We start from the raw sequence: 25,300 nt of genomic DNA, 5'->3' as shown, positions 1-25,300 counted from the left end.
CCAACCCCTCCCTCCCTCGCTCGTCGTCCCCTCGTTTCCCCTCTCGCCGGCTTGACCATGGGAAATCCGAACCCAACAGTCGCTCCTGTTTGCTCGCGACCCGACCACTCGTTGAACGGGAAAGCTCCGATAAGGTGCAGCTGCGTCGGTTCCTTGTTTTGACGACGCCGGCTTTATCTTTGTCAACCTTCGCTCCTCCATTCTTTCTTTGCACGTCTCCTCGTCCCTCTGCGCGCCTCTGCTTCCACATCGCAGCGACATACAGCAACACCGAGCTTCGACGCGACACGCACAGCCGACGACAACATCGTCTGATCTGACAGACAGGGCAGCCATGGCGAGATTCGGTGCCTTTTCGCGCCTCTTGGGCCTGGACCGACCACCACATCGGCACGATAATTGGTGGCAAGAACATCGTCGACGACGTACGTCTGCCCTTCCCCTCTCCGAAGACAACCCCAGCTAACGATCCCAGTCCTCCCCAGCTACCGCGAAGATTCCTTCGTCTCCGCCATCCCCGCCGAAACCGTCACCGAAATCGCCCTCCGCATCCGCCACCTGATCGAGAAATGCGTCCCCCTCGAGCTCCCCGTCAATCAAATCACCTCTCCGAGTAGTAAGATCATCACGAAGAAGGTCCTCAAGGCAGCCAAGGAAGCCGGCGGCAAACATCACCGATCATGCGTCGTCTACTGTCTGCTCGTCAACAAGCGCTGGTGGAAACACCAAGCCCAAGTCGAACTCTGGGACGCCGACCTACACGCCCTTCGCGCCGTAGCTTGCGAAGTCATCGCCAAACAGATTATCGAGACGGAGGAAGATATCAACTTCTTGCTTCACCAGGTGCTGCTGAAGCGCTACTCGATCATGATCGACAACAAACCCACCAAGCCGTCCAACGTGGTAGAAAAGGCTGTCGACTTGCACGCTCTTAGGGTGATCGGCTCCTCCGGCTACCAAAAATGCATCAGTTACCTCTGGCGCGGCTGGCTGGTTCAAGACGAGAACGACCCGGCGACCTTCGTTGAGTACCGCGACAAAGACAATATTTCATTCTGGTCCCACTTAGACCCGGACCGGATGCGGGCCCCCATGTACCAAAACTGGACGCAGATGCTCATCAGTTTCATCTACCTCGTCCTTTACACTCTTGCCATGAACAGTGTCAATCCAGGCGGTCACATTGATGTAATCGAGGGTCTTCTATACGCCTTCACTCTCGGTTTCATGTGCGATGAGTTCGCCAAGATCTGGAAAGCCGGATTCGCCATCATCGACTTCTGGTCCGCCTTCAACAGCATCCTCTACGGGCTATTGACTACCTCTCTCGTCTTCCGCTTCATCGCCTTCTCCCACGACGGTTCCGACGGCGACTGGCGCCACCACTACAACACCTTATCATACAACTTCCTCGCCGTTTCCGCGCCCATGTTCTGGCTGCGCCTTTTGTTGTATCTCGACTCCTTCCGCTTCTTCGGCGCCATGCTGGTAGTCCTCAAAGTAATGATGAAAGAATCCATCATCTTCTTCGCCCTTTTGTTGGTGATCGTCGTCGGTTTCCTCCAAGCTTTCCTGGGTCTCGACCAAGCAGACGACCAAGTCGTCGAAGACGCCATGTTCATCGTGCAATCCATGGCCAACGCTTTGATGCAATCGCCCGACTTCTCGGGTTTCGAGCGCTTCAACCACCCCTTCGGTTTACTCCTCTACTACTGCTTCACTTTTGTAGTAATGGTCATCCTGCTCAACATCCTCATCGCCCTCTACAACTCCGCCTACGAAGACATCTACGACAACGCCAACGACGAGTACCTAGCCATGTTTGCGCAAAAAACGATGCAATTCGTCCGAGCACCAGATGAGAACGTGTTCATCCCCCCCTTCAACCTCATCGAGATCTTTTTGTTGGCCCTCCCGCTAGAGTGGTGGATGAACAAAACCACCTACGAGAAAGTAAACGATTGGTGCATGGCTACTATTTACTCGCCCCTCCTGCTTGTCAGCGCCTTCATCGAAGTCAAGACCGCGCAGGAGATTAGGGCGAACCGAGCGCGTGGGGACGGGGATGATGATTCCGTTGAGGAGTGGGAGCAGAGGATGGGAGACCTTGATTTTGAGGCGGATGGCTGGGCAAGCAGAGTAGAGGGGGCGAGGAGTAAGTTGGTTAAGATGCGAGAAGAAGAGGCGGAGGATGAAGAGAGTGGAGGGATTAGAGGGGAGGTGGCGGATGCGGAGGTGGAGATTGGGAAGTTGAGGGAGGAGGTTAGGGAGTTGAAGGGGTTGTTGGGGGAGTTGATGGGGATGATGCAGAAGGAGAGGGAGGGGAAGGGGAAGGAGGCAGAGGCGGAGGATGGAAAGGGGAAAGGGGCTGTGGGGGTTGAGAGTCAGGCCACTCAGGTGGTTGGAGGTGGTGATGGTGCTGGGAGCAGCAGCAGTAGTAGCAGTAGCAGTGGTGAAGGGGAGAGGGATTGAGGTTGTTATGGCTTGATGCGAAGGTGATGGAGGAGCCGAGTGCACGTCGCATACGTTACCAAAAGAAGGAGGTTTCAGGTTTAGTGTGATTAGGCGTTAGGGAGTGGCTTGAGTTTTATTTTTCCAATGATGAATTACGGGTAGGCTACTCTCTCCTCCCTGTTACTGAATGCTGGTATCTCTTCCCGAATCCCTTGTTGAATAGCTCTCGTGCCGCTGATTTCACCTTTGAGCCAAAGGGAACAAAATGCATATGGCCTCTCAATCACAGTTTACCCACTTCTTTTCTTGTGTTGGAAACCATATGGTCCGCGTCACGAGATTGATGGGAGTCCTTGATGCCACAGAAGCATGAAATGACGATAACGTGACGCCGTCCGTCCGACCAGACCGTCCAAGGGATCACAAAAAGGTTAAGCTGTTCGCAAAGCTATCATGTCCAAATGCTCATCAGTTATGTGAAATATCATAAAATCGTAGGTATGTCCAAAACTCATAATCCACATCGTCAAAAACGAGGGTATATCCACCAACTCGCTTCCTTCGTCATGAACATCATCATCGCCATCTCCATGACTTTTGAAGACTTTGTCCTCCCCCAAGTCCCAACTCAAACTCAGTAAGGAAAAACCCAAAGATAAGAAGCATCCTAAGCCATCTCAACCTCGTTCCTCTGCGCCTTCCCCCCAACACCTTCGCCACCTTCACTTCCACTCCCCACCCCATCCCCTCCATAACCACCCCTTTCACCATCATCTGCATGTCCATGCCCCTGCTGGTGCCGCGCAGCCACGGCCCCCCTCACCGTCTCCTCCCCCGCCACCTCCCTCACATCCTCATCCTCCGACACATCAAAGCTCCTCCCCAAATACTCCGGCCCCACCAACGTGAGGAGTATGACATACGCATAAACACACCCCATAAAGATACAGATCACCTTGCCGTACTCATACCTCTCCACCTTGCCTCCATTCTTGGCAAGAGGGAAGCGTTCGCCAATGGTACTTTCGATCGTCGAACTGGCACTGCTCACCAAGTTTCCGAGCTGGTAGGAGGTACCAACGACAAACGTCCTGAATGCTCCGGGCGAAAGTTCCATCAGGTGGATGGGAATAACGCCCCACGCTCCTTGCACGGCGAACTGCTCAAAGAAGGCCGAGGCGATGAGTTTCTTGTTGGAAATAAAGGTGTATGGGTAGAGTAAAGCGCCGCCGATGACGCACATGACGATTATCGAAATCCTGCGACCGAAGATCTGGGACACATATCCGACCAGGATGCCGCCCGACATGGCGCCGAGGTTGGCGACTACCTGCGTGACGGTTACCGCGTTGGCGCTGAAGGAGTATTGCGACTTGAGCATGGTGGGGTAGAGATCTTGCGAGCCGTGGGACATGAAGTTGAATCCTGCCATCAGCAGCACCAGATAGATCAGAATCAACCAGTGTTTTTTGAGGGCTACCTTGCCCTCCCTCAAAAACGTAGCTGACACCCCACCGCCCTTATCCTGTCCATTAGCCCTGGCCGTCCGGCGAACAGAAGCATGTTGCTCGTAAATCTCCGTTTCCGGAAGCATCAATCTCAATCCAATAATCAAGACGGGCGGGCAGGCGCCGAACCAGAAGAGCGGACGCCAGCCGTGCGAGGTGGTGTTGACCAGGCCCCGCGTAAAGGCGGCGGCGAGCAGGTAGCCGAAGGCGTAACCTTGTTGCAGGAGGCCGGACATCAGGCCGCGGGCGGCGGGGGGAAGGTCTTCGAGGGCGGTGGCGGCGGCGTTGCCGTAGAGACCGCCCATGGCGATGCCGAAGAGGGAGCGGCAGGCGAGGAATTGGGAGTAGGTTTGGGAGAAGCCGGTGCCCTGGAGGTTTTGAGGTTAGCGAGTGATCATTGTGCGCGCGTGCAGTTTTGAGATGTTGATGGGGATGGTGGTGGTGGATGTCCCGGTTGGATGAGAGTGACAAAGCCAAGACCCCATCTCCCCCAAACACACCGAAAAGACAACCAAACAAGCTTTCTCCAAGGAAAAGATGCTTCGCTTAGATGCAGAGAACCCCAAGAAGCCAAAGAGCCAAGACGTCAATGGCGTTCCTGGGCGCAGTCTTGGCTGCATCCTTTTCCCACGCAGGCCACGCAGGCCACGTGCCATGCATTGATTGCCATGCTTTTGCCAAGTATGTAGCCAAGTCATGACATTCGGTTGCTCCCGAATTGCGGGGGATGATGCATCGATCGTCATCCAGGAACATCCTTTCTGCCATGGCATCACCTCCACCTATTCTACTTCTTCCCTTCCACCAAGGCATTGTGTGAGGAAGATATAAAGGAAGAAAAAAAACTCACCAACTCCAAAACAATAAAAAGCAAATTGTTAAGCACAAACGGCCACTTCCTTCCGTACCGATCGGCCGCAATGCCAAACGAAATGGCGCCGATGGAGCGCAGCATGAGAACAAGGGTGATGCCCCATGTGATGTCGGTGTTGGTCTTGCCGAAGGCTTCGGCGAGCTCTTCGACGGTGAGGGAGACGGTGAAGAAGTCGAAGGCGTCCCATGTCTGCATATGTTTTTGGGTTAGTAAGTGTAAGTTGATATGGTGTGCGGCTGAGGGTTGAGTGGGTTGGTTGGCGGTGTAGTGCCGGAGTCGTGATATCGGAGTTTTGTGGGATTGTGGTTTTTGAGGTTGCAAGGGGAAGTGATATGTTGACGATTGGGGAGTTGAAAAAGATAATGTGGGGAGATTTGAGGAAGACGTGAATGGGGGAAACGCAAAAAGGTGGTGATAATGGATGAACGAAGCGGTGATGAAGACAAGAACAAACTAACCCAAGCAAAGAAAGCAACCCCAAAGAAAGCCCACTGCCGTCCCGTAATCATCCTCAAGATCCTGATCGGGTTCGGCGCCGGTCGCATAGCCGGCTTCAGCGTCGTGAAGCGCGTCTTAATGTACTGCCCGATTGACATGCCATGGTGCGGTGCTTGTTCGTGTCCATTTTCGTCGATGATTGTATTCATCCCGTTGTTCTCGGCGTGCTGGTGGTGGTGGTTTGTTGCGCCAGCGCCGACGCCGGGTGGGACCGCCTTTTCGGGGTCGGGGGACGCCATTGTGGAATTGGTATCGGTATCGGTATGTCTGTGTTGGGTAGGTAATGTCGTAATAGAAAGGTATCGATGTTAACTAGACGCCTATCGCGGCGTCGTTGAAAGCAGGTGTCTAAAACATAGGTCGCTGTCGCTGTCGGTTGTTGTATGTAGGTCGAAGGTACCTAAGAATCGATGAAGACAAAATGACGGGTCTCCGCGTCTAGGAATTGGAATCCGTTCAGACGAGATAGGAAGAAGGGAGAGAAGTCGAGACGAACCGGTGGAGGGGAACACCACATCCATATACCACCACCCTCTTCACCCTCTTCCTTATCAAGAAATCTCTTCCCCCAGTCCTAACTCGGCGAGTGTCATCGACCCAGCCATCACCGTCCCTTGTCTCCCTTGTGCCCTCGCTCTTTTCTTCCCCAGCTCGCAACCGGGCCCCAGGGCCGAAAAGGCAGCGATCGACACGACATTGCACCTTCTTTTCTCTCTCCCCGCCTCTCTCTCTGACTCGCTCTGTGGTAGCTGCAAGCACTGCAGGTGGCGGCAGCAGTCAACTGCAGTGGGACACCGTCTGCAGTCATCTGCGCCAAGCTTTCCTGCAGGGTTGACTGTATTCCCAGGTTGCGTTGTTTGCGGGGCGCGCCATATGGCCGGCATCGGGGGCCGATGACAAGCGATGGCCAATGGATTGAGTTCTTTGATGCTGAAGTCAATGTTGGTCGGCTCAGTCTGGCCATTCACAGCAGAAAGTGCTCCCCAAAAGCGATGTCCTGGTCAGCCTAGTCGAAGAGGTCGAGATCGGATCCCTTTTCCCGTGGACCTGCAGAGGTGCCGGTGCCGGTGAGCCGCCGTGTCATCGGCTTTGCTTTAGCCTTCGGTCTTGTTTGTTAGCGGCTTTTGATAGACAAGGGGTTGGATAAAGAATGATCCAAAACGATTTGAGATTTGGAATCTTTGTCTGGGTGGGAGAGAACCAGAGTGCCAGCACCTCTGATGTCACCGCCCTACCGCCCCAAGTTCTCCAAGTCTTTGATTCCAAGTTCCCCAAATGCCATGACAGTGACTCAACAGCCGACACCGTTTCTTCCGAAAGGTTTCTGCTGCAGATGATAAAGATATCGGCTTGTGTCGGTCAAAGCTTACGGCGAGACCGGCCCTTGGCACGTATATATGTTTGCTGAAGCTTCAATTTGTTCTCATGAATCGTGAACACACGGCATGAGACAAGGATCAGTAAGGTAGACGTCCGAGGCAAACCCGCCGGGTTTTGGTGTCGATTATTGTACCTTCTCGCCTTTTGGTGGCCAAAGCTGTTGTATCTCTTGGCGCCAAGTCACAAAGTTTTTATATTCTGGATTAACGTCTCGCGGGTTTTCGGCTTTCGGTGGTAGTCGGTGGACCCCCGACCCCGGATGTTGTTTCCCAAGAATCTCGAAGGCTGGGTGGGCGCTGCGGCTGGAGAAGCGCCGGGCCGAGACCGAGGGAGCGGGCGGGCGGGCGGGGAACCTGGAAGGTTTTTTTTTTTGGAGATCAGCGTGTGGGGGAATTCCACAATTTTGAGTTTTTGACTCGCACACTTTCCACTTTTGACCACACGATATTTGTCAGATCTGGATACTACGAGGGACTGGTATATTTGAGGCCGGTCTTGCCGTACGTAAGCTTTGACCGACACAAACCGATATCTTTGTCATCTGCAGCAGAAACCTTTCGCAAGAGACGGTGCCGGCTGCTGTGTCACTGTCACTGTCGTGACATTTTGGAGACAGTTGGGGACTTGGAGAACATGGGGACATGGTAGTATGTCTAGTATGAAAAAGGTTGGAGTTGTTGGACATGAAGGGTCACTAATACATAGGCTAGGTACACGTGTACACTAGAACGACAGGCACCGATCGTAGTATCGTGCCTTTGTCTTATCTGCACGTGGAGTTTTGGAGTCTGCAGGAGAAAGGTACGCGAGACCGCTGATCGTTCTCAGTGTTGATCGGTGATTGTGTCGGTAGTTGTCCAAGCAAACACATCTTCTGGTGCGACACCAAGTATGTGCGAGCGCTACATACTCGATATGGACATGTATTTCATGGCCAGACAGGCCTGTCTGGGACAGTAGAAATCACTTTTCGCCTTGTTTCTCCCGACCTGCCTCATTCTTTGACACACCGGCTGTGGTTTTGATGTGTTTCAACGGTACTCACACGCCCATAGTCCGACAATGGCTTTCCAGAGACACGGTATCGGATCAACCACGCAATGACAGAGAGAGGACCAACAACCAAGCAGCGTAAACAGTCTTAATCCTCATGAATACGACAATCGCTAAAACGAACAAGTGGACATACAAGTCCTATCTTCGCAAAAAGTAACTAAGCAGAATCAGATACAAACTTCGAACAACAACCGAACAAACAACCCAAAGGCCAGAGCATTCTCCCATGATGATCAACAGCGACGACAAAAGCGTCATTAAAACGCCTTTAACACCAACCGAACCAAACCAAGCCAACACCAACCGAATCCACGGGGTCATGTCACTGACTGACCGAAACCACAACGCAAATCGTTCCGTTGCAGACAATGCCGCCAATCCGCCCTACAACAGTTCTGATCCTGAACAGGTAGAAGAAGAAAGACAAAAGAAACAGGGGCAGAGAACTAAGTACCCAGAGAATGCCATCGACATCCGCCACTCAGTCATCCTCATAATGACACAGGCAAGTCCCAGTCCATCACCTCATCGTATCATACAGACTCCCACGAAGAACAAGCTCCAATGACGGCCTTAAACACCACCACCCATAAACGCAGCCAAATCATCCAACTCCAACAACTGCCTCTCGAATGCCTGGCAGAGTTCATTAGCCGTCATGTCCACAGCATCCGCCCCGCCAGGAGGAACACTCGCTCCCTGCGTGTTGGCCCCTCCCTGATTTGACACCGATGACTGCGCGCTAGGCGAGTCCACCTTCATCTGCTGATGCTGCAGCACCGGCGTCGCGTGCGGTGGCGGGCTAGTCGTCGCGACCCTGGTATCGACCGCACCGACCGATCCACCGTTAATGGTAGTGATACCGGGACGTCTAACAAGGGGCGTTTCGCCGACTTCGCTACCAGCTGCTCCCTCGATGGTCGGAGTGGGAGCACCGGGTGAAGCAGCATTGGGTCCCTGCGATCCAGGACCAGTGCTATTGGGCTGGACGGTGTCGAACTCCATCGCTTCGGGGTTGGTGGTGTCGGGAGGGGTGGCGACGTCATCCTTAATGTGGGGAGAGGCGGCGTGCATCGTGGCGCGGCTATCTTCGCGCGCCTCGCGATCGCGGCCCAGTACCTTCATATCGCGCAATACCTTAGACATAACCGTGAGGTGACGAGCCCAGGGCGTAACCAGGGGCCACGACTCAGATCCATCCTGGCACAGGCGCAAGCTGTCCCTAACAATGCTACTAGCGGATTCGGTGACGGTGGAAGGAGCGAGGCCCTTGAGGGTGAGGTATGCCACTGTCGAGCCGGCGGTAAAGGCTGAGAAGAGCATGAAAATCGGGAAGCACACCATTATGTCCTTGTCGGCTCCGTGCTCGAGGGCGAGAAGAGAGTGGATGATGCTGTGAGAAGCGGCGAAGATGCGATCGACGGTTTGCATGTGCGTATGAGAAGCCATGCGCCAAGCGTCGATGGTGAAGTTCTCGTCGGTTACCACCTGGAGGATGCGGCGTCGGTTTACGAAGATGGTCCCGCAGTTAAGGAGACAGTGAATCATGGCGTAAGTATAGCCGCTACCCATGGTGATGTGAAGGTTGATCTGACCGGGCTTGTCGGCAAAGTGGGGAGGAAGCGATTGGCGGAGGGTATCGATATCAGCCTCCAGCGCAAGGCACTGTGTATCCGAGAAGGTTTCCAGGGTGGTGGTCGTCATCATCTCGACGACGTTGCGCCAGGCTCTAGTGGCGAGAACAATGTGACCAAATTCGCCGACCTCCGAGAGAGCAGCGCCGGGCTCTGCGTGGGATGGGGCGGCGCCGCCAATGGTTCTAACGACAACAGGGCTGCCAAAGTTGAAGTTCATGTCTGCGCACGGAAGGGCAATGTCGAGAACATCGTGGGTCGAAAGAGCGGGACGACGGCCGGGGCTGCTGGTAAGGAAGCAGTCGAGAATGTAGATGAGCCATAGAGTACGGCGGAAGCTTTCGTCCTGCAGGAACTGGTCGGGGTCCGAGTTTCGCTGCTGTGCGGAGACAATCCTATACATCTGGATCATACGGGCAGCTTGGCCGAGATAGATGTAGGCACGAACAGCCTCCCTGCAGCCCCATTCGTGGATGACGAGAAGGCAGAGGGCCTGGATGTCGGCAAGACTAGGTGAAGCCAAGGACTGCATTACAAGTTGACCGGCCTTCTGGGCGAAATGCTCAGCAGCGCCTGCGCCGCCGAGTTGTCCTCCATAACGTCGAATCATGGCCGGAGAGTGGCGAGCAGCTGTGGTGAGGAGGGCATTGACCAAGGTCCATTCCATCGAGGCATTCTTGAGTTGCTGTAGGCAGGAAGGCTTGTGGAAGGCGACACATGCTGGGAGGGTCTTGTTGATAACACGCTCGCATTCTTGGAGGAGTTCGGGGGTGAGTCTGGAAAAGGTAGTAATGTTACATTTGTTAGTCATGTTTCCGAGTAGATGGAGAAGGAGAGATGGAATGATAGGAACGATGGCATTTAATGTCAATGAACGAAGGTGTGGTGGTTGGTGGCCAGACCACAAAAAACCTGGAAGGTGTTGCGAGCCAAATGAAAAGTTTGTTGTCTGCAGGGCAAATGACAGGCGGTAGGTGCTGCAAACACCAAGGAAGGAACAACCCGCGATGTTTCCCGTTGTGTTGTTGACGATGGATGCTTATCTTATCGTATCGGGGACCCGGGCGGAAAAGGTGGGGCAGGCAATGATGCCGGTGCCGGAAAGTGGGCGGGCCGGCAACCCGAAAGCGTCCCCTCTGTGCGCACTGACGCGGCGGCGGGGGCGGGGGTGCCAAGCTGGGCGAATGTGTAATGGTGATTCAGAAAGGACGGAGGAGTCCGCAATTGGGCACGGAGCTCTGGTGACCAAGCCTCCACCAAAAGGACTCCGTTGGCTCCGTTTGCAGGAGGGGTGTCGAAGGGGGGTGCACGGGGCTGAGGGTACAAAGACGGTTTGGGAATGGAAGCCGGGCGGAGAAAAAATGGGGGGGTCGGGGGGGTCGGGGGGCGGTGCGTCCTTGTTGCTCCGAAGAGGCAGCGCTAGAAAATGCACTCTCCCTCCGGTGGACGAGCGGGCGGGCGGGCAAGAGCGCCCAAGGCAACCACCACCGTGGAGCAGCATGTGCCCACCTCGGCGGTGCCCGTGCGCCCTCCCTCGGCCAGTGACTGGAGTGGGCAGTGGGCGAGAAGGAGGCGGGCGGAGGATGGCGGATAGCGGAATGCGCGCATCGCTGGTTCCGGCGCTTGCGTCCACTGGACTTGTCGGGCCACCAAAGGGGAGCGGGAGGGGAGAAGTGTCCGGTCCAGCACTTGACTGGCAGGCAGTGGGAACAGAGAAAAAACCAACGATGGCAAATGGAAAAGCGCGCAAAGGTTTGTCTAGTAAACCACTTGGATGCCATCATGACTTAACAACGACAAGGGGGAAAAGGACCAGGAAACACGTACTTTTCGTTGGTGGTAGAGACGTGACGCGACGCACCGACGGACGGCGGTCCTCCGCGGTCGCCAGCAGAGGTCGGCACGATGCGCTCACTAGGCAGACTCTCGCGAGGTCGTTGTTGGCGATTGCTGGGTGCTACTCCTCCGTGGGCGTGAGCCATACTCTCCGAGGGAAGATAGCATTCGTGCATCCCCTTGGCGCAGTTCTTGCATGGTGCTCGGCCGTTCTCGTAGACACACTTGGTCTTGCCCTTGCGACACCGAACACAGGCTCCTCCAGCGCGGAGGGCCGTGGACCTAACGACCGACGACATTTCGGTGACCAAAAGGCCGGATGGTGGTGGTTGCTATTAATGTTTGGCTGGTGGTAATCGACAAAAAGAAGATGCGCGCGCGCAATGTCGACAATAATGATGGTGTGTTATTGTAGTGATGATGCTGTTCCGTTGCTGCTGTCGCTTCAGTTATGGTGCTTGTTGGGAAAAAAGAAGAAGTTGAAAAGGTGCAAGTGAAGGCGCAAAGGACGGGTGCCGAGTAATGGCCGACTCGACCGGAGCTGAAAGCGAAAAAGGCCGGAGGTCGCGCCGAGGACTTTTTACAAGTCGAAAAAAAAGAGCAGAGCAGTCGGACACGTTGAACTGATTGACGATAGATATCACGGCGCCGGGCTGGTGGTCAAAGTGTTCCGGAGAGAGATCGGGAGGCGAGAACCACGGGAGAGGAAAAGGGAGGGGACGGACGGAGAAAGAAGAGGAAGAGAGGGACCTGATCGTGTCTTGTGGGCGGGCGCGGCAGGAAGCACGGGGGGTGGGAGGGGGTAAAAAGGGAGCAGTCGAGCCCTTTCGGCGGCAGCGCTGTCTCCAAGCGGGCACCGTCTGGCGACCGTCTGCCGCCTGCGAGCCACAATGGGAACGGACGGATCGGCTGCTGGTGCCGGGGCTCGTCAATTAAAGCGGGGCCTTGACCCCTTCGCTTTCGGAAGTCACCCGCCAGCCGATTTGGGGGGGGAAGTGACATGGTGGGCCAGTCCAGGCTCCGACCGGCGTCACCGTGACCTTGGTTCGCGTTCGAGGTCTGCTCCAAGCCTGCGTCCAGTTGCCTCATCGTCACAGCGCTGCTGGACTGGACCAAAAGCCGTCGCGCAGCGGCCGGAGACTATGGGGTCCGGGCCGGGAGTCACGTTAATCAATCAAGGTTCAGCTCGCACTAGGAGGCTTATCTAATCGCCAGAGAGACTTGATTGTTACAAGCCAGTTAAATGTTATTCACAGTTGAATACCGAAAATGTCTATTTATCTACCTTATGAAATTCGTCCAGACAGAAAGTGGAAAAGAAGGACGTCATACATAATGAGAGTGCCAATGCCGCGCGGACATTAAATACGGTGGGCAAGTTCCGGGAGACACGGGATTCATGGTGGTTGCAGCCACTAAAGAGTGCAGCTATTTGGGGCTGAATCCCGTCGCGTGAATAGAGCCACGCCGGACATTGCAACTTGCCCTCAGAACGGACAGGTTCCAGTCTGCCTGATGCACCCGGCCCGCGACCGAAACATTCCATTTCCTGTATCAAAAAAATGTTGACGGTGCACACTCTCACACATTCTTCTGTTATCGCCCGACGATCCCCGGCTTGTAATTACATAGCTGCGGTCGTCGGCCGCTTCCCTTGCCCACAGCGGGCTTGTCATTTAGGTTGGTTGTTTGGACAAGAGGGGGGTCCCGCCGGGGACGGTCAAAGACCCGGCTTCCAATCTCACACTCCACTTTTCATAGGTCATTCCGAACCATGACGTTCTTTTTCAGATGATCCGGAGAGCAAATGCCAAATACACTGCAAAGAAGGAATAGAGTTGCAAGCTTTGTAACAAAACCAAACAGGCGTCTTCTATAAAACGGCTTTCTTTCCTCCACACAAAAAGCATGGCACAGCACTCAGAGTCAGCCCAGCCAGCCCAGCACCCAGCGCCCAGTCAGCTCATCAGCGCCTTCTCCCTTCTCCGTCGGAGGTCGGTTACATTCACCGGTCGGGGCCAGGCTTGCATGGAGGTACAAGCACACACCGGGCGCAACGGGATTTCAGGGGGCCTGGCGATCGAGAGGTCCAAAGTGAAAGTGCCCTGGATCATACAAGAAGAAGACTCGGCGCCATGACGAAGTTGTGGCTTGTCGTCGCATTCTTGTGAAATTGCCCTGTTTACGCCTTTACGGTACCTCGTCGCCAAAGGTTCACATGATGACCGAGATCATCGCCTTGTTGGTTTCGACGGATACAGCCTGATGCAAGCTAGAACACGGCGCCAAGCAGGGCAGGATGACGGCTGTGAGCCTGTGACGCCCCGGGCAACTTGCCTGGAAACTGGCCGGCCCTGGAAGCTGGATGGATGGATGGATGATGGAGAACCCACCCCGGCCCCTTTTTCCTTGGCTTCCGGCGTTGCATTCGGGAGGACTGATCAGAGACACACGTACTGATCCCGCCGTCCCCCTTCCCTTCCTTCTACTCCAATCCCCAATCCCCCCTTCTTCCCCTCACTCCGGCTCGTCCGTTCTCAGCAGCGGTGATGCTAATTTCCAGTCCAATTTTAGGACATTGGGTGAACTGAATGCCCAGCTGGCGCGACGCCTGTGTCGTTCCGATACTGTCTCCTTTGCCCATCGCATCGCAAGCCAAGCCCCTTATCGGCTTCAACCAAGACCGAACCAGGCAACGGCTCGTGTTTGAGATATGGCTGCGCCCGCGCCGCTCCGGTGCCTTTTTTCTAACACCGAGAGAACTGTCGCGCAACCTACCGGATCACATCTTGGTCGCATACGAGGTGTGCTCTGCGCTCTGTACGGTGAGTGGTCGCCTTCCACATTCCTCCAAGGACCCCGCCCCCTTTCTTCTGTCATTCAACAACTCGGAACGAGCTGGACTCCCGTCTTTCTGGAGAACGCGGAACAGGGAACAGGGAGTGTGGGCCCACCAGCACGGGACGGGACCTGCGTTTGGAACTTCCGAAACTTGACACCCCGACAGTCCAGCCAACGAACGGGGAGACATTTGATGAGATTCCAATCGGAGGCAGCACGTCGACCCGAGACCCGTGACCCGTGTGTTCTCCACCTCTTCGTCCGCGACAGATTTGCCAAGACTGCCTGCCGCCCGCTCTGCCAGCCGGTTGCCACTGGCAGGCAAGAACTCGGAGTCCGTATGGTCCCACATTTCTCCGAATCAAGGAGGTCCGAGCTCCAAGCCAAGCTGAGGTTCCCGAGTCCCCCAATTAATAGGTTCTCATCAGTGCATCTCATCAGTCATCAATCATCCGTCATTGTCATCCAGCCAGCTCTCCGTCCGGCGTGACGCCCGCCAAGTTTGGGATTCAGTGTGTGTTGTGTCGAATGATGCGGGCGTCCTGCGACATCACATCTTTCGTCATCATCGTGATCCGAAATGCAAAAGAAACGGGATCCAAAAAGCTGAAGGGTGCAACATCTCTCGGGAGCCGCCCTCAGTCGTCGGCCCGGCCCTTTCCCCTACTTAGAAAAGTGGCTCCATTCGGACACGTTCCGCCCACGGTGTCGCGGACTCGCTCGCGGACCACATGCAATTCCTGCAACACGAGAAATTGTACGCCGGCGCGCGCACCGGAACAAATCATCATCAAAACTTGTGGACCCAATAGCCGAATCTCGCAAGGTCGGGTGTGAGGACTGCAATTTCGGTATGTTCCAGGTGTCCATTTCATTCGCATTTCTCCTCCGTGCCGCCCGCCCGCACATCAGCTTCCCGTCGCCGGTGTATTTTGTACACTCCGCATTCTTGCTGGAAATGTACGGGCGGGCGCGGGGCGGTCATGTCCGAGATTTCCATCTTCCATACCGTCATCACGAAAATAGACAAGCACGGTACGGTATGTCTAGAGGTATATGTATGAGCTGCAGCTCTCAGGCTAAATAACATGTCTTTTCATCATCCATCAAATGTCAAGGTCAGTCTCAACCGATCACCCGGTGTAACCCGCAATGCGGACCGGTGTCCGAGGGATCGTTGAGGACGTGTCGACGTACGCGGCGTGGCGGCCAACTCAGGGCTATCGGACTCTCCTAGCACTTGAGGTTTCCGACGTTCAACTTCTTATCTCGCCCCGCCGTAAGCCGGATATCCCGGGTCCAGTCGAAATTGGACGGAGCGTCCCGTCCGACCGCCTACCTTGGAAATCTCCACTTTTTTGCATCGGCGCCGCCGCCGTCATCATGAACCCACCGTCGCATTTCTTGGCACGCTGGTTGTGCCGATTGTGCGGTCCGGTCATTTCTCGGCGGGCAAACGTGTGTTCGGGCCCGATATCATGACAGAGGAATGACGCCGTCGGCGCAAACCCGTCAATCGGCCCGGACGTGCGGCGCTCAAAAACAGCCGAAACACACTCGACCATCGGCCCATGTCATACGGCAGTCGCAACTGGTTCACTGCACCCGTCACCCGTCACCCGTCACTGTCGGACGAGTCGCCCTTGCGCTGGGCTGTACCTGCCGATGCCGGCTGCACTGGTGCGTCGCGGTTGCTGCTGCGTGCTGCCGTTCCGTCGGTGTCAGGCCGAGGACGGAGCTCTACCTAGGTACCTACCTATGTACAGCAACGTGTACGCGACGGGATGCGCGCAGCGTCACCAGAGTGCCGACCAGACCTGGATGACACCAACGATCAACCGCATCGTCGGCCGACTCGGGCTGATATTCACTTTAACATCTACTGCCGACCCGACCCGGGAGCCGCCATGACCACCCACGGCCACGATGCCGCTCCGGTTGGGTTTGTCGCTATTTCCATATTACCCAAAACCATCCACTGTTTGCGGTACCGCCTGGCGGTGCCTACCTGTACAGTCTGTACTAGATCGCTCTTGCAAAGTTGCAGCGCAGCTGATGCCCGCAATGTTCTGATTTCCAAGATCACCGGGCTCGTTCCTTCCATCCCCGTGGAAGAAGCTATGTTCGGAGATTGCGATGATTTGCTCAAGGACTGGAGGTGATAAGCATGCCAAAAGGAGGGGGGGTGGGTATGGACATGGAGGGGATGGGGCGGGGAGTGGAAGTGGAAGTGGAAGTGAGGGGGGAGAAGAGGCTGCGGCTGCGGCTGCGGCTGGGAAGGCGCAGAGGAAGGAGGTGGAGAGGGTTTAGAATGTTTATCTTTGGGGGTTTTCCTTATTGAGTTGGGTTGGGGAGAAAATGTTTTTTTTTTTGGTTATGGGAATGTGGGGATGCGGATGATGATGATATGCGTGATGAAGGAACCGAGTCGCGCGGTGGATATACCCTCGTTTGTTATGATGTGGATGATTAGTTTTGGGTATATGACTTGATGACACTTTACATAACTGATGAACTTTGAACGTAACGGTTTTGCGAAGATGCCGATCTGATCGTGATTCCGTGCATGGTCTCGTCGAAACGCCTCCACGTATCTCGTAATTTTCAAATGATAATTCCAGTTGGGTCCGTATAATAGACCAAGACCTGTACATTGAGGAAAGTGATGCGATGAGAACGAATACGACAAGGAAAATCGGTTTTTTTTTTTTTTTTCACTAGCAAAAGACCTGAGAGCAATCACGATGAACACAGCCGAAAGAGCAGTCTAGGTACAGGCTTGACGAAATATTCGTACGTGTAATTTACATGTAACCCCCTATGTCAATTCAACGATGCAACAGGCTCCGTTCAAGGACTAGCCGTGTTAGTCTGCTAACATTTCAGTCTCTTATATGGTAGTATACAAAATAGTTGGGCATCTCAGTTGACCAATGTCCTGTCAAAACCGAAACCAGACTTGCACAGCAAAAATCACTTCTTAACCTAATTCTCGTTATGACTAAATTTGGGCTTAATAGTTACACTACCACCGTCAGCCCGGGTAGAACGACGCCACTCACTGGAAAAGCAGAGACCTTCCCTGTGTTTTAAATGCGAGCGATTACTGCCATCGGCCCTGGGTGGTTCCGCACCGATATCTCTTTTTGGTAGAGGCGCTCTCACTTGCCGAGGGAAGACAGGAAGGCAATAAGCTTCTTCTTCGTTTCCTCAGTCGCTTCCGGATGCGAACCATAGTTCCATTTCAACGGTCTCGGCGCCGGCCTGGAAGTCCTGTTGCCGACCCCAGGGATCTTGGAGGCGTCCAATTGCAAGGGCACGTACTTCCACACCTGCAAGAACTTTTTGTCTTCCGTCTCCGACGACATGGCCTCAAAGGCCGCCTTCATCTTTCCAGAGGCCCGGAAGTCAATAGGTCCATCGTATTCATCAGAATCATCGACAGACAACTGAGTCAATCGGTCGCAATAGATCAGTACCCCCGCCAGCCCGGCCGCCAGCGCGGTCGATATCGAGCTCCCCGCGGTCGGCAACTCGTTTCCGTATCCATGCCTACCACCACCACCACCCCCACCAGATGTACTGTGTCCGCTGTGGTGGCGACCGACGTGCACAGTCTCGTCCCCCGGCAAGAGAAAGTTGCTCCTGTTAGCCGATACCCACGACAGCTTCGCACCATCACCCGCCGATGCCCCGATCTTGATGCAGGCCGCAATCCTCCCTGGGTAGGTATGGTCGTCAACCATAGGGCCCTCGTCAATGCTAGAGCAAAACATGACAATCTTTCGTCTTGCTGCCTCCTGCAGCGCGTCCTCCAGCGGCTGAATCGTGTTCTTCTCAGGGTCGATGCTCCAGCTCATGGAGATGATGTCAACGCCCTGGCTGACCGCCCAGTTGATCGCTTCAATGGCGCTGTGGTGGGTAAACCCGCGGCGTCCGTCGTGTCTGGGAGCCGGTTCCAGCTGGGCGATGTACAGCTTGACGACAGGGCAGATCTCGCAGATGAGTTGCGCCATGAGGGTGCCGTGGGGACCGGTAGGGACGTAGTAGGAACCGTGACCGCGGCCGGAACCGGGTTTGTAGAAGGACTGGCCGGTCTGGATCCGGCCCGAGAAGACGCCAAGGGTGCTGTCGATGCCGTCGTCAATGATGGCAATCTTGACCAGTGGCGCCGCTGACACGCCTCTTGCGTCAATCGTGGAACGAAGGAAGTCGGCAAATTGCTTCATCGTTCTCATCCACTTTGACTCCCTGCAGAAGGTGTGTTGTGGTTAGCTATCCGAATGAAGATTGAGCTGCAAGTCGGTGGCTGACCTGATAAGTTTGTCGGAGCTGTGACCGACGAAGAGGGAATGGCGACTGGGAATGTCATTGCCCCAAGACACCTTGATGTCGGGCCTGAAAATGGCAATCTCTTCCACAAACTTCTTCTTGTACTGCTCGAATCTCGCAGATGACTCCAGTCCCTAGAGGCGGCTTAGTGGGCTGTTGCAAGAATTTCAGGCAACTACGTGAGTGACAATGCCAAAGGTCAAACGGAAAAAGATAAGGGCTTACCTCTCGGACATATATGCGGACCTTTCTCAGCTAAAACCAAGCCGTCAGTTGATTTTACTCGCCGTATCCTCACCATTTCTCACTTACGCTCTTGAGTTGAGGCAGGCCAATTAAACTCGACCAGCCAACAAGTACCGCGTTATTCCCCGAAGAATACAGCGTAACATCCGTTACTTTTGGTGCCGAGCACAAAATGACGTCTGAGCAGATGTCCATCTTCCGCCAATTCCATATCCGGACATTGAGCCCCTTCATGCAGGCCTCGATAGCCTCGTCCGAATGCGAGGGCTCTGTGTCGTCGATCACCGTCACTCTAAGAACCGTTCTAACGTTTTCCAACTTGAGCCAGTTGAAGATGGTCGTCATGTGCTGGAGACCTTTGCCCTTATACCTGCTCCAGGTCCGTGACCAATGCGCATTCTTGCTTAGCTGGCCTTCCCTTTCTGGTTATGGGTGCGTCGGACTCCTTTGAGTGATGTGATTTAGAACTTACCTTCTGCCCCCTTGTTCAAGTCGCCGTTTGATGATAGCCTCCATGTTGGTGCCGCTGTCTTCTTTAACCGGATCGTCTTCGACCATTAGTCGCGGTAGAGCAACATATTTGAGCAATCCTTCGAAGTGCAAGACATTTCCAAGACCCTCGAGAAAGTTTGCGTTGATGGACGTATAAGGCAGGCCCGAAAGATCGAACTCAATGGTTCGTTCTTCATGCACATGTCAGCGTTTTCTGGGGATCAGGACTACTAGACCTTCCTGTCCAAATTTCACCACTCTCAGCGGTCGAGGACCGCCCATTCCCAACTCAAAGGGTAGAAATACATACCAAATCCAGGCTTGTAGAGTGCTTGCATAGCAGTTCTCCGATCAAACTTGTCGATGACGTACTCGCGGATGTAACTGAGAATCTTGTCTTCGTTGATGATTTGCACTTCGACCTGGTGTTTTCTCTTCAGCTGCTGATCCTCAGTTGCAAGAGTGTCTGCATCTGCTTGGAAGTTTTGGCTCTCCTGACTTTGAGTCGGCGCAAGCGGGGCAATGGTAGTGCTCGCCCCCGAGTTATGTTGATCTTGTTGCCTTTGACCCCCCAGATAACTTGTGCGGGTCTGCCAACTGCTGATGGTAGCTGTATATTCTTCTTCAGAATCGTTGTGCAGTGACTGATCATCATCAACATCAATGATGGCCTCCGAATCACGATCCTCTATCTGTGAAAGCCGTAGCTGGAACGGTGTATGACCCTTATCATCCTTGTACAGAAGAACCATGGGGTTGGCCTCAATCAGTTGTTGGACAACCCTCAGCTGGTTATATGTGCGCTGCCACTGGTACTTCTCGTCCTGTTCACGTTGTTCATGGACGCGGGTAGACGTCTCATATGTCCGAGTTGATGACCCCGGGCCTGATGGATCGGAGTCGAAGATCACATAGGTCTCGCTTATACAAGGGAAGCATGATGCATCTTCCTCACTGTCACTTGCGCTGTCTTGGTCGCTGTCGCCATCCCCATCCTCATACCGGACTGCGAAGTGCAGTGCCGTCCACCCGCCCTGACCTTGGTGTTTGTTGCAAGACTTGCTGGTGAACACGTTTCGGTATTCCTGGGGCAAGGGTTGGGTGATTGGAACCTCAGCACCGCTCTCAGAGTCCGAATTGTCAGTCGTGGTAAATTCTGCGTCTCCGTGTCCGGACTCGTCCGCGAGAATGCTAATGATTGACTCCGTAAGAGGGCTCGAGTGATGAATTGCTTTCTGCAGGCAGTTATTGTCCAAATGGCATGCTTCCTGCAGAAGCTCTTTGACCCGCATCTTGTCCGACTCACAGAGGGCCAAGAGAACCACCTCAACAAAGACGTGGCTATCGTTTTCTATGGCCAAGTGAAGTGGTGTGACTCCATATGATGACTTAAACTCGAGTAGGTTGGAGTAGTTCTTGACGGCCCACCTGGTGAAGCTTTCGAGCTCCGCAAACTCATCGTTTGGCTTTCGTGCCACGACATGGAGAATCTCGTCTGCTTGGTTGGAAGCTGAGATGGGAGTTCTTGAGGATCTGGAGGGATGTGACCCTTGTGAATTTGGCCGTTTCGAGAGCCGGTTGAGGTATGTGGCCCTGAACTTCTCACAGGCTGGTCCATCGTTGAAGTTCACCTTCTTGGCATCCTTGAGGATTTCTTCGATTGTCGTCTGCTTTTTCTGGGGTTTTGTCGAGTCATGCTTTTGGTCTCCATTGTCTTTCTTCCTTTTTCCCTGTACTGCCCTTGGCCCAGCGTGACCCATGATTCCTGACAAGTGAAACTAGGATAGAAGGGAGAGCAAGCAAGTTTGAGAGTGCGCTCTAAGAGAGTGCGATGTGAGCTTATCTGGGCAAACAGAACCAAGGGGAAGAATGTGAAGGAGGTCGAACCTTGAGCAGAAGATGCGTCCCGGATCCATGTTAATGTGACGGCTTCTGACGGCTTAGCTTTGATACGCTGCAAGGTTGTGCCAAGACGGTATTGTCAGCTCAAGACCTTGTGCGTCGTGGCGTCAAGCGACCTGATGCAGCCCATATTGGGCCTCAATACTGGGGGCGGTATCTCAGTCTTATTTCAAAGAAGGCGCCATACGATACTTGTGCACTTACCACGGCTGTATTGTATACCTAGGTACTTGGAGGTTCTTCAATGTACCTGAAGCGCTACATGTAGGGGCTGATATTGCCTTCGCTTGTTTCGCTTCTGCAGCGTGTCTCAAGGGCAGATATCGTTGAACTTGTACTTGTGCGAGCAGAGAAGTTCAACATTTGGACCTGCCATTGTTAGCTCGTATCAATATGGTCCATGATAGCAGTGCCTTTCTGCAACTTGACGCCTCCGACAATGGTTTCGGTGAGAGGGATTGCTCATGCTACACGCTCAGCCACTTTAGGCGGGAACGGAAAGAGTACGCGGTTAGGTATAAAGCTGTTATGTCTTCTGTGATCCTGACATTTCATGGCCATCGCTATATGACTGTTGTGTCGACCTACTTCCTCACTTTAATTGAGAACCCCCACCCAGCGCTTTCAGGTGTTTGTCCGACCGTCAAACATGGAATCCACGTACAAAATAACACGCGATCTCCACGAAGATGTCTTCTCGGATGAAGGCGACCAAACTTCCTATCACACACGCAACACGGAAGGACACACATTCAGGACATCCCTAGCCCACACCCTGAACCGCTCATCCAAGCTCAGTTACAGTGCCGAGCTGATCGAGGTTCACCATGGAACCATGCTACACCCCAATAAAGGTGCCTACCGTGCCTACCCAGCGACGCTCATCATCCTTGAATTTGAGTTCAAAAGCAAGCACCACTCACGTCGATACAAATCTGTCGAGGTGGATGTGAAGTTCGAAGACGAGCAAGGAAATGACCCCGAGGTTGTCTGTATAGCACCCGAAAGGGTGTACTACTTGAACAAGACCATCCATCGGCGAATTACCACCTATGGGGGACAGATCGGAGCCAACGTTGGCATTGGGGGCTTAGCCAGTGCCGAGGCGGGTGGGAGCTGGGAGTTTGTGGAAGAAAAGTTTACAGAGTACAAGGCAACACTCACCGGAGAGCGACTGTACGGCGGGTGTCGCGCTAATCCGAATAGACGGAACGCCCTGCAATGGTCAATGATGGAAAACCCCAAGGCCCGGGACGGGATTCCGACATTTCTGCAAACCGCCATATTGCTGAAACGACATGGACGCAGCAACGATCCGTTCACCTGCCAGCTGAGCGTCAAAAGTGAGGTGGACAAGAACTCGAAGATACTCCGCGTATCCGATCGCTGGTCCGACGTCGATAAGGTCATTGACCCCATCACCGTCTATCCTTCAGGACCTCCACTACAGAACAATCAGGCTACGGGAATCCGACCAGAGGATCTGGAGCACATGGAAAGACTTGTGGGGAACATTGGAAGATACTGCAAGGTCAGCTTATCGCAGGCTTCGCAGCCTGGTGTTGTGCCCTTGGACCGAACAGACTCAGCCATCGCCATGTCAGAGGATGACTCGCAGTTGGGAAAAACGCCCAACGAGACGGTCGTGTCAGAGGAGATGCCCAATATGTCGTTGGAGGATGCCACCGACAAAGACGAGCCAATGTCAATGCTCTCCATGGTGATTCTGACAGCCCAAGAAGCAGCAGAGGCGGCAGCAGCGGCAGCCCGGGCTGCGGCCAAAGCAATGGAGGCAGCAACCGAAGCGGCAGAAGCAGCATCGAGAGCTGCAAATGCGGCCAGATTGGCGGAAGCTGTATCCCGGATGACCAACCAGGATTCAGGAAGAGTAAGATAAGCAGCCAGTGATCTCGTCACCTCCAGTGCAAGCGATGCGGGGCCGGCGCTGAGCCTCCTCCCACTTCTTATTGTTTTTGCTTGTTGCTTTCGCTCGTCTCTAGGTGGAAGTTGAGGTAGTTGGTGACGTGTACTGTATTGACACATGCCTTGGGTATGGTACAACCTCGAAAATTCAGGTATCAATCATGCATTGAGACATATGTATCCATGCCCAAAGCTGCACATTGGAGCTCCCTGCCGCATGATGTGCTCCCGAGGTACCTACCTGGGTGCACCAGGCCGTTCCCCTCTGCCCCTTCCCGCCACAGCTCAAGACTCCAAGACGCATCATTCATTCCTCATTGTATCATGAAACAGCCCCCCACGACACGAGCAGGTGCGAAGTGACTGCAACTCGCATGACACCACAAGTCTTCATCATTACCGTGACACTGTCTTCCATCAACAAAGACTCGCTCGAGCCATCATCAAGTCGGCAACCCAGGACTCTACACAACGTGCATCTCTGAAACTCCCGCTTTTCCTGGCCTTTACACACCGTTTTACTCTTGAACTCTCGACGTTGTTTGAGCCTCCTCCCGGTTGTATTCCGCAAGCCACGCCATCAACTATCCCACCTATCCATGTGTATGAGTCCTCTTGCGTTATGAAGCACTTGTAGGTCAAAATGTAGTCTCTTGATGACCATCTTCCCCCTCAGTAATCCAGATGTCAAGTTCCTGCGAGATGGGCCCATTCACTAACATGCATTGCACCCAGATTCGTTTTGATCAATGGACTCGAAGATCTCGCACGTGGCGATGATGACTCGAATGCCAACGCGAACAACATCCGAACCGGAATCATCTCCGAATTGTGGCCAGAAGCTGGGGTTAGAGTGTTTGACTTCCTCGCCGATAGCACGCATTCCTCCCATGTCAATCATGCGTACTTTCCCAACCATGCTCAAGACATCATCGACCAGCTGAATAGCTTCGTGGGAGCTCCAACGACGGTGAGCGTTAGTTCGAGCTGATTCAACAGCTTGCCATGGACACCGCTGACCCTTCATGTTCAGGTGGTCTTCCTTGCTCATAGTACAGGGGCGGCATTGGTCAAAAAGGTACTGTGACCGCCGGATACATAATATCAAACATCAATACTTACAACATGACTATACGTGTGCAGATCCTCCTCCTGGCTCTCCAACAACCTTCCTCCCAGTGGCTGGCACTTTGGGCAGTAGCGGTGGTACGTCTTGAAACATCTTTAGGCTGAGTTGGTTGCTAACTAGGCGTCAAGCATTTCTTCGACTCGCCAGAGTACTACGAGTACCACCAGTGGACGCCCCATCTGGTCAGGATTCTCGGAAATGAAAAGCTGGATTTTCTGGACATCCCCGGAATTTTCAATGGGTTGCCCACTGCCTTGTGTCAAATCGAGTTCGAGTTTGCCAACATCGCACAGGCTTTCAAAATTCATTACCACCACACCCAAGACTCTGTAAGTCACCTGTCTACGTGTTCTTCATACGGCCGAACTCGACCAAAGCTTGGACGGTCTTGCTCACTGGGTTTGGAGGAGCCCAATACAACTTCACGCACGCTTTGGGACTTTCATGATGATTTCCCTCAGTATCTCGACATCTTGTATAGCGTTGAGAGGCTTCTTCATAACTGTTATAGGGATGAACTAATGGGTAAGTACCGGAGGCAGTCCATTGCTAATCAACGTGAGATACCTCTATTCTTCATTTGCTCACCTAGATTACGAATCAGTCACGCGGAAGCCATTGTGGGAGTTCCAGGAGATTATTGCCCTTCCCGAAGCACCTATGGGCTGGTTGGTACCAGTATGCCCGCTTCTCACAATCCCCAAGTACTGGCTAGATATGAGATGGGACGATATCGCCTACTGGATGTTATCCCATAAATCAGAGGTTCTGTTGATGACCGACAACCAGGGGTTCGCGTCCAAACACCTATCATCTTACATTATCGCCAGACTGCGAACAAAACAACGTACAGATAAAGCGGCTACGCTCATCCTGAGTTATGACATCAACCCTTGTGACGTTAGACAAAATACCGAACGCTCACTGCTCTACTCTCTCATCCGACAGATACTTGTCTTAAGGCCTAACAGTTGTCGAAATATTGAGGCACTCATTCAACGGATCTCGTGCTCGGACATGCCATACCTTCCATGCGGCCTGTTATGGGGCCTACTCAGCACTCTTCTACAATCCATTGAAGATCGCCGGGTCTTTCTGATCATACATGGCGTCGATCAACATTTGCAACATGTTGCTCACAAATTGAGCGCACTCCTTGTTGCGTGCAACTTGCTGATCTCCAAATCACTGAAAA

General features: G+C 53.8%; 5 protein-coding genes across 5 annotated transcripts; 2 read left to right on the top strand and 3 right to left on the bottom strand.

Moving 5' to 3' along the window:
- The first annotated feature begins 248 nt into the window (after positions 1 to 248).
- On the top strand, positions 249 to 2,803 carry B0H65DRAFT_282336 (uncharacterized protein). The gene is made up of 2 exons (XM_062822897.1): positions 249 to 425; positions 476 to 2,803. Exons 1-2 carry the CDS (start codon positions 335 to 337, stop codon positions 2,470 to 2,472), a joined length of 2,088 nt encoding a protein of 695 aa, XP_062678123.1. The 5' UTR covers positions 249 to 334; the 3' UTR covers positions 2,473 to 2,803.
- A 318-nt stretch (positions 2,804 to 3,121) lies between these two features.
- On the bottom strand, positions 3,122 to 5,573 carry B0H65DRAFT_551539 (major facilitator superfamily domain-containing protein; the record flags this gene model as incomplete). The annotated part of the gene is made up of 3 exons (XM_062829815.1): positions 3,122 to 4,330; positions 4,813 to 5,025; positions 5,295 to 5,573. The coding sequence occupies 3 exons, from the start codon at positions 5,571 to 5,573 to the stop codon at positions 3,122 to 3,124; spliced, it is 1,701 nt and encodes a 566-aa protein (XP_062678122.1).
- A 2,644-nt stretch (positions 5,574 to 8,217) lies between these two features.
- Positions 8,218 to 11,709, bottom strand: B0H65DRAFT_282233 (uncharacterized protein). The gene is made up of 2 exons (XM_062822896.1): positions 11,232 to 11,709; positions 8,218 to 10,180 (listed from the first exon to the last, which is right to left on the bottom strand). Exons 1-2 carry the CDS (start codon positions 11,537 to 11,539, stop codon positions 8,344 to 8,346), a joined length of 2,145 nt encoding a protein of 714 aa, XP_062678121.1. The 5' UTR covers positions 11,540 to 11,709; the 3' UTR covers positions 8,218 to 8,343.
- Positions 11,710 to 13,721: 2,012 nt separating this feature from the next.
- B0H65DRAFT_282210 (uncharacterized protein) lies at positions 13,722 to 14,756 on the top strand. The gene has a single exon (XM_062822895.1). The coding sequence runs from the start codon at positions 13,954 to 13,956 to the stop codon at positions 14,569 to 14,571; it is 618 nt and encodes a 205-aa protein (XP_062678120.1). The 5' UTR covers positions 13,722 to 13,953; the 3' UTR covers positions 14,572 to 14,756.
- A 2,237-nt stretch (positions 14,757 to 16,993) lies between these two features.
- B0H65DRAFT_474613 (uncharacterized protein) lies at positions 16,994 to 21,022 on the bottom strand. Its single transcript, XM_062827251.1, has 6 exons — positions 19,462 to 21,022; positions 19,132 to 19,342; positions 18,726 to 19,029; positions 18,639 to 18,668; positions 18,396 to 18,547; positions 16,994 to 18,332 (listed from the first exon to the last, which is right to left on the bottom strand). Exons 1-6 carry the CDS (start codon positions 20,909 to 20,911, stop codon positions 17,243 to 17,245), a joined length of 3,237 nt encoding a protein of 1,078 aa, XP_062678119.1. The 5' UTR covers positions 20,912 to 21,022; the 3' UTR covers positions 16,994 to 17,242.
- Positions 21,023 to 25,300: the final 4,278 nt, after the last annotated feature.

Source organism: Neurospora tetraspora (assembly GCF_033439725.1).
Source record: "Neurospora tetraspora strain CBS 560.94 chromosome Unknown B0H65scaffold_7, whole genome shotgun sequence".
Lineage (NCBI taxonomy): Eukaryota > Fungi > Ascomycota > Sordariomycetes > Sordariales > Sordariaceae > Neurospora > Neurospora tetraspora.
The sequence above is the reverse complement of the archived record's forward strand: the minus strand, read 5'-3'. Positions and strand labels throughout refer to the sequence as shown.